At 42.4% G+C, this 8,674-nt stretch overlaps 1 protein-coding gene across 7 annotated transcripts in view; it reads left to right on the top strand.

Annotated features, from left to right (window-relative positions):
- The first annotated feature begins 559 nt into the window (after positions 1-559).
- The window catches only part of CDC14B (cell division cycle 14B), a 43,976-nt gene continuing 35,861 nt past the window's right edge, over positions 560-8,674 (top strand). For 2 of the 7 annotated variants that reach the window (XR_007902764.1, XM_051777373.1), the window contains exons 1-2: positions 564-760; positions 8,219-8,312. Coding sequence is in view for 6 of the 7 variants with exons in the window: in XM_051777373.1 (XP_051633333.1) it covers positions 604-760; positions 8,219-8,312 (251 nt within the window). In the remaining variant the exon portion in view is untranslated. Of the gene's footprint in view, positions 761-8,218; positions 8,313-8,674 lie in introns of all 7 variants that reach the window. The other 5 variants (XM_051777369.1, XM_051777374.1, XM_051777368.1 and 2 more) reach the window with 5 other exon arrangements.

The following is an 8,674-nucleotide window of genomic DNA, read 5'->3' as shown; positions in this document are numbered from 1 at the left end:
TTCAGAAGTTCTTTTAACTACTAGCTTGATCTATTGCAACACCTATTTCAAATAACTGTGTGTTTTCAAGTATCGCTGTGTCTTAAGAAGCAGATTTAAACCCAGCTATTTTAACCTTCCACTTCAGCCCAGAAGGCTGCATGTCCCGGACTGGCTTTACAGCATCATGTCCTTGGGGACTCTTTCGGTGCTCGGGGCACCTGGAAGGCTGCGAAGCCCCGGGACGGGCAGCGGGCCGCGCTATGGCCGCACCGGCGGGAGCGGACCCGCAGCGCAGGGGGGTCCCCGCGGTGCCGGTCCCGCCGAGACCCCGCACGGCAGCGCCCGGAGGGGCCGAGGCGGCGCTCGGGGGTCGGCCCGGGCCCCCCGGCCCACCTGTTACCGCGGCCCCGCCGCCAGCGCCGCGCGGACACAACGGGGGGCGGCCGGCGGGGCTGAGGCGGGCGGGGCCGAGCCGAGCCGGGCGGGCCCGGAGCGGGCCGGGCGGGGCCGAGCCGGGCGGGAGCGGGCGGTGCCCGCGGGCCGCGTCAGCCGCTCGGGGTCCCTGCGCTGCCTCGCTCCCCGCGGCATGAGGGGCCCCGGCGCGGCGCGGCCGCCGCCGCCATGAAGCGGAAGAGCTGGGCCGAGGCGCGGCGCCGCGCAGCCCCGGCGCCGCCCGCGCTCAAGAGGACCCGGGGCGCGGCGCCGCGGGCGGCGGCGGCTGAGGGGCAGCGGCGGCAGCTGCTCCCGGCCGGGCCGGAGATCTGCCTGAGGATCGCGGGTGAGGGCGGCGTGCCGGGCGCGCGGGGCTGCGGAGGGGGGTGTCCCGTCCCGTCCCGCTGTCCCCGGGGGTGTCCCGCTGTCCCCGGGGGTGTCCCGCTGTCCCGCTGTCCCGTCCCGCCGCAGCGGTTCCCGGGGACCCCCGGCAGCCTCAGCCCCGGCGGTGTCCCAGCCGGGTCTGTGCCGTGTCACACCGCGGGCGCTGCTCTCGAATTTGCGCGGCTCGCCCGCGGGATGAACGATCGGGCAGTGCCGAGCGCCCATTGCCTGCCCGGCGCTGCCGTTCTCGGCTTGGCAGAGCGAACGGAAAACAACGATAAACACGTTTCTGTCCGTTCGACACGTTGTGGGGTGGGAAAAAAGTGACACGTTTCTCCCTGTATTGGGGTGTGTATATATATATGTGTGTATATATACATACATGTAGAAATCTTTTCCTGATGTCGTGCTTTCTGGCCAATGGGTAAAATAATGGGCAAAACGTCCCACCTCTTCTTGACACGGGAGTTGCCAGCAGGTTTATCTGGAGAGTCAAAATAGCTGGGTTTAAATCAGTCAGGTTTGCTCAGTCCCTCCTTTTTGTAACCCAAGGCGCCGAGCCGTGCTTTGTTTTGGCACAGGGACCTGCCTGTTTTAAGGAGCCTGCTGGAGCGCGGCCGGAACAGTTCTGTATTCAGATTTGAGTCTCCCCGGCTAAAAGACGACCTTGAGTTTAGTTTGCCTGAAAGCAACAATAACAACAATAAAAAAAACCCCCAAAACAACAACAACAATCACTTTCTAAGTCGAGTCAGAATGTGAGAGCGGTAGTGTATTTACAACTTCTCATAAAAAGCAAGAGATAAACCTCTCAGCACATCTTTTGGAGGGACAGGGGAAATATCTGTGGACAGAGCAAGGAGAAATGTAAAGAGTAAACATGCAGAAAAGGCACCAGTGTACCTTTTCTTTCTGTGCCAGGAAACAAGGCTCCTTAAATTACCTAATGTGTCTTCTAGGTAACAGCACTTTTAGAAAACCGTAAGATCTTGTTTTGAAAATTGGGTATAGCGATGTGGGAAGAATGTAAACTCCCAAAGCTTCCCAGAATCTTCTTTTTAAAAAGCTTTGATACTGTTGGGGAGTAAAATCCTAAATACTTCAGCCTAAAATACAGCATTTTAGGCCTAATCTTCCCAGAGAAACATAATGGTGTACTTATCTGCAGAACGCTAAGGCTACAATAACTCCAGATGTGTATTTTTTGCTATAACAGCAACCATTTATATAGGAAATGGTGATGGTACAGTTCTAAGGTTGAGTGTAGAAACCCCTCATTTGACAGATGACGATTTTTTGATATCAGGTAATTTCAGTACCTGGATTACCGTGCAGGCCTGGCCAGCTCACATCTCCAGCAAACAGGTCTCTAACCATTGTCATGCAGCAATTGCTTGCATCTGATAATGTGTGTCTGACATCAACAGGCCCATTAAATTACTGTATTTTCTCCTTCAAAGAAATGCTCACCCTTTTAAATACAGTAGAGCAACTAGGTTTTGACTTGTGTTTTTTTAGTGGGATTTCACCATGTTCAGCAGTACCCAGTATAACAAATTTGATTAAAGTGCACTAGACTATTATATCTAATAATACTTCATTTTGTCTTGATCTTGCTGTGCACAGTGGCTACTCTTTACAAGCTTCTATCAATGGAAATATTGTCTCATTTTTAGTTCACTGCCATGTCGTGTTTTTTTTTAAACAGAAATCTTAAAAGAATAAGCTAACAGGCTTATCTTTTTATTCATCTGTTTTAAAGTTATGTCAAATTTTGAACTATCAGTTCTGCCTTTTTACAATGCAGTTCTGAGAAATTTGTAACTAGTTTTGGGCTGGAGACAGATAAGGTCTTATTCTTAAAAGTGAACATGCTGGTAAATATTTGAACTACTGTAAAGATGGAGAGATCTGTGTTAGCTTATCTACTTACAGAAATAGTGCCAAACTTATTAAGAACACTGCAAGCTACCCTCATATTCATCTTTGCAAAAGATAGAAGCAGAACATAAACCCAAATTGCTGTAAACTTTCCTTGTGTGATGTTACTTTCATAAACAGCAAAGTTTCTAATCCATTATTTGCATGAATTTTATACTCAAATTACTTACAGTAATTATTGCATTTCTTTATTTTTTAGTGATTTGTATTAATCAGCCCTTATTCGTCAGAATAATTATTAATCAGAATCACCTAAATATTTTTGTTTACTAATTAGACTTCTTCAAGAAAGCTGTTCTTTTAAAAATTGTTTTTGTTTGGTCTGTTAAGCTGCATGGTAAGCTTTATCATTCTCTCTTTGCCAACTAATGTGTGAGACTTGCTGGTATTAATTACAATTGCTGGAAGTGAGTGCATTTCTTCTGTTTATTAGAAGTGTCTTCCCATGTCCTTCTGATCTCTGAGAGAAGTAATTTATATAATCTAAAGAAAATGTAACAGTCCTGTGCGAGATGCTTGAAAGCTATTATTTTCCTTTCCTTGTCTGCTTTTCTTTGTCATTGCTCTGATTTTATAAGTAACACTGTAAAGAAGAGGTGGAATTATAATGTATAAACCTCAGGCAAAAGCTGTGTGTTTCTATTTCCCGTGGTTAATTCTAAAATGAAGTAACAACAATAACTATACATGGCATAAAATTTTAAGTAATACAGCATTATAGGGCATTTCCTGACATTTGTTTGTCTTCCTTCTGAATATATACATCCAGTTTGTGTACAGTGAGGAACAAACAACTTAATGGATCCTCTAAGCTGCACTGTACATGCCTATTTGTCTTTTCTCCACTGTGAATCATTTTGCTTACACTGTCACTTGGATCTGAGAGTGAAATACTCAATTTAATATATTCATTGATTTTTTGGTTTTGTGTTGGTTTTTGTTTGTTTGTTTTTTTTTCAAACCATTGAGTTGTCTTTTTTCTCTATTGCTGACTTGTCATGATAAACTTAGTGTCTTATGTATAAAACTATTTTTTTGAATGCTAAGGGCTCTTCTAAAAAGTATCATTAAGCTTACAACATTTTGACTATCAACACTTTCAATTAGCTTTTATTATGCAACTATCTTAGTACAAAAGCTGTACTCTTTCATCAGTATGACCTCACTTTCCTGTTAGTCCTTCTCAAAACTGAGATTTTGAATACCTGTTTGAGGCTTTTAGTGTCTAATTCAGAACTGAAAGTGCATGAAGATACATAGTATTGTGTACCAATCAAGAGCAGCAGAGTGCCAGGACTCTATTTTAGTAAGGTAGCAGTGTTGTTGATCACTCATGACATAGCCCTTAAAGTAATTCTTTCATGGTTTTCTGTTAAATAAAAAGTTCCTTTAGCTTTTCAGTGTGCTTTCATTTTCTTTTTCAGAGTTCAGGCTGTTGTTCTAATTGCCAACTCTGTCATCACCTAAATTTGAAATATCATAGTGATGACTGAATTAATCGTAGAAAAGACTAAAAAGAGAATCTTAAACAGTTTTGCTTTTTGTCTTGACATGGCTACAAAATTTGTCTTTCATATTTTCTGATATATCTTTTATGTATTGACTTTTAAGTGAAACACAACAAAATTCCATATACCAACTCTAGATCTAGAAATACACTTCTCTTCCTGTTGTAAATAACTCTTTGGTTACATTCCTGGTAATTCAAAACAGACTAACATTGGGGTTTGTTGTACTGTCAGTCTCTGAATTTCTCATCTAAGACATCTGTTTAACAACAGAGCTGTGGAACTTCTTTTTTTTACTGAAATAACCTTTGCTGATCATATGCAGACTTGTCCTACCACTAGTGTCTGTTCAGTATTTAGTTGTCTCATCACAGAATTGTTTAGGTTGGAAGAGACCCTTAAGGTCCTCAAGTCCAATGGTGACTCTTGAATTACTGACATTTCTTCCTTGAAGGCCTGTGCAGCAGAACCTGAGAAACATCAGGCTTATTGAGAGTAAAAGGAAGGATATTATTTTTTCGTCTCTAAATTCACATTAACCTGATTTTGAAGTAGCTCTCAGTTCTCTACACTGCAATCAGCTTGTGTAGACATGCCTGTGCTACCTTTAGTCTCACTAGTTGAGGTACCAGCAGTCACACAGCTGTGGTAGCCTAGTCCTCTGTTAGGGGTGTGTAGGCTCATTTTGTTGTACATTGGATGCTTACTCAAATTAATTTATGTATTTTAACTGTTTTGTTATATAAGGCTAACAAAATTAAGTGTATTTGAAGTATATCTAACATGCTGCAGTCATATCTCCTAATTGCAGTGCCTGTAAGGCAGTGAGCCCCACTCTCGTTCTTCTGAGAGATGATTAGAAAGGTCTGCTCCAGTTTGATAGTTTTAGGATGATTTTTTATCAGAAATTTGCAGGAATTAGGAAGTGCTCAAGCGCAGTTTATGTAAATGAAATACCAAAAAGCTAAAATTAGCAAAGGAAACATAAAGATAATAAAAGGGAAGCCTTGCTTCTGGCAGTTCAAACCTTTTTGGGGTCCTAGTGAAATCAGTTCATTAGTGTTTGAGTGTATTTTATGTATACACCCTCAATCCTGCAATCAAAGGGTTAATGAAGGAATTCTCCTTTCTCTTAATTTCTGTTGAAAAAATCAACACACTAATCCTTGACTAAACAGAACTGGGAATATGTTGGGAAAAAAGCAGGTAAAAACAGCCATGGTGAGTAATACAGGATTTGGACTGGTAAGTCAGCAGAGAGGTAAATAAAATACACTTACAGGAAATTACTCCTCTGTGTAGCTCATTTCTAAAATCTCTCCATAGGAAACATGTTAAAAAGATGGAGCCTGGTGTTTCCATGATAGGGAGCAATTGTTAGCAGTGCACGGGAATGGACAGCTTGTCAGGATATGGGCATTTGGCACGCACTGCTCTGGTTGTGAAGTACTTCTGTAAATTCATTAAATTCAGGTTTCTTTCATGTGTTTTTAGAGTAGCCGCAATTAACGTGGTCCAGAGTTACCATTGCAGAAATTGTATGCCAACAATTCAAAATACACACTGCTTGCTCAAGACAGGAATTCTTATTTTTGTTGGACATTTTTGCAGAAGCTGCGGAAGAATTTCAGTGAAAGTAGAAGCCCTGAGGTTGTGACTCTGTTATTCCAAATCCTGTTTAGGAGCAAAATGCTAACTTATTTTAAGTCTTTGACCTGTGCAAATTATATTTATTTTCATTTTGATCCTCCCTTTGTGTTTGAGGATTTTGGATTACTCTTTGTGTAGCGCTTTTGTATTTTCAAGTGATGTAAAGCTTCTGGGAAGAAGCTGAAGTGCAAGAAGGTAGCATGTCAGTTGGAGTACTACAGCCATTCTGCCCAGACTTTGATGCAGTTATTGTTTGTGTACAATAAAGGGGGAGAGCCCAGTCTAGTCGATAATTAGACTGGCACTAAAGGACAGATGCCATCGAGGGAGAAGTTTTGGCTGGGTATTCCTACTGTTAACACCCAGCAGGCTCGTTCAGTGAGCTAACTCAGAAGATTTTTCCTTGTAAGGAACCTGGTGGCAGCTAGCCATTAAATCAGTTTAGAAGTGGTGTGAAATTATAGCCTGGGGCTGTAGTGACATGTGTTTAATCTGGCAATGCCAGTTTAAACACAATCCCTAGATATCACATCCTCTCAGTTCTCCTTTCTGCTTCCTCCTTTGCCCTCAGTTCTCCTCCTGCCCACATTAGCTCACATTCTCAGACCAGAGGCAAATAAATCAGCAAAGCAGCTTTTTAAATTTTTTTCTTTTTTTCTCTTTTCTTTTTTTCTTTGCTTTGTTCTTTCCCCCCCCCCCTTATTCTATTTCTCTTCTCTTTTCTTTTTTTTTTTTTTTTTTTTTAAATATTGCACTTGGCTACCTGCTGCAGTTTCTAATTCATGCAAATCCACCTTGATGCTGCTCAGCCATTAACACAGGGGTGGGGATAGATGCTGGGAAGCTGTGGAGAGCTGGGGCTCCCTCCATCCCCAAAGCCCACCCCCAGCATTACCTTTATGTGAAGCAGGTTTTGCCACAGCATATTTTGCATCCAGTTGGGATATCAGTGCACTTGCTTCTCCACATGTATTTCACTCTGTGGGCCAGTTTACTCACATCTTAAAAATGCATGGCATTACTTTAAATTTTTTGGTCCTTTGGTTTGGTTTTAGAGAATGCTTTGGTAAATAAATGCTGGGAGGTACATTGCAGGTAATACACTTTCCATCCTGTCCTGCAGCTGCTTTGCTTACAAGATGGGACTATTAGGAGTTAAACAGTCAAGTCTGGGTGCCTTGCTTCTGCTGAGAGAGTAAGGAATGAGGTGCCTGACATGCCTTACTGTACATCCCACTGGTTGCACCTGACCTGTAAATGTTTAAGCCAAACAATTCACAACAGGCAACTGAAATGAGCATTTCGCAAATGTACACTTTTTGGTGGTCTTTTCTGCCTTCACCCCTTGAGATATTGCTGTACATAGGTAAGCACTGAGTACTGACTGTTGAAATACAGACATGCAAACTCCTTCCCATGGCATACTTATTTTGAAGATACAAGTAATGGTGTCTAACTACTGGTCATGGAGGATGTTTTGAAGATTAAAGTGATTTTTTTTTTTCCTGCTGTCTCAAAAAGGAGATACAGTTCTTCTCCATCACAAATTCTGTTTTGAAATAATACGTTTACATGCAGGTGATCTGTTTTGATATTTAAGTAATACCTCTGTTCTAGGCACCTAGTTGGAAACAAACAAAAGGTTATCTGAATTTTAATCCAGATATGATATTTTTTCGGCAGGAGGAAGACAAGTATTGCTGTGGTGCTGCAAGCCTCAGTTTTTATTGACCAATTACCTCAAGCACAGCAATTTATTAGCAGCAGCACAGTCGGTGTTTAAAGTTCACTGGGCCCTCAGCTTCCCTGGCCATAAAAGTAATTTATATCTGTGTGAATACCGCTGGTATTTTTTTCCCTGCAAAAAAACTTAACAAAGGAAGCCAGGGCAAGATGTCTCCTGCCTGCAGGAGGCACCTTTAGTTTAACGTAGGTGCTCAGAGGTGCAGAGGGATATGTGGTAATTTTGCGAGGGGGTGTTGGTATTCGGAGTGCAGCCACCTGCCAAAGGAGGACTCTGCTGTGGCTGTGGGTGCAAGTCGGGCTCCTGCTCTTTTGCAAAGTCGTCCAATGGGGAACACTTTGGAAAAGAACACAAAAGAGCTGCGGATTATGGGAACACTGCTGAGCAAAAAGCCTCAATCTTTGTGTGCCTTGTTTGTTCAATACTGGAGCAGTAATAATACCTGGTTGGGTAATACTTAAAAGAAGATTTTCTTCATTTTAAACCATTTAAAGTTGTACCCTTGACAGGTAATACTTCAGGCTTTCAGCAGAAAAATGTGGTGCTTATAAAAGCTTCAAATTTTCTTGCGTTTCAGATCGCCTTTATTTTGCAATTCTCTGCCAAAAACCAAAGAGTGGAGCTGCAAATACCCATTATTTCTGCATAGATGATGAACTTGTGTATGAGAAGTAAGTATGGTCTTATTTTTTCTGGTTTTTTTTTCTGAAATAAATTAGTCAGAACACCAGCAGTGAGGAAACAGCCTGATTGGCATTCTGTTTTTAAATTGAGCTGAGGGAAATATACCATTTCCATTATAGAATTAATTACATGAGTTTGGTCTTAGACTTATCTGCCATGATTATATGCCTTAGAATGGTTTCTTGCCTTCCAATCAGGATTTCTTAAAAACATTTTCGAAGCATAAGCTTTCATTGTACCCACTGCTGTTAGAAGACATAGGAACATGATGCAGCCATATAGAGCCAGAAGTGCACGTTGAACTGCCAGGCTGAAGTGGGTGTCTGTGGTTGTTCATGTATGAAGTGGA

Source organism: Manacus candei, unplaced genomic scaffold (assembly GCF_025592945.1).
Source record: "Manacus candei isolate 608988 ecotype Guabito, Panama unplaced genomic scaffold, ASM2559294v1 h1tg000010l, whole genome shotgun sequence".
In the NCBI taxonomy this organism is placed as follows: Eukaryota; Metazoa; Chordata; class Aves; order Passeriformes; family Pipridae; genus Manacus; species Manacus candei.
The sequence above is the reverse complement of the archived record's forward strand: the minus strand, read 5'-3'. Positions and strand labels throughout refer to the sequence as shown.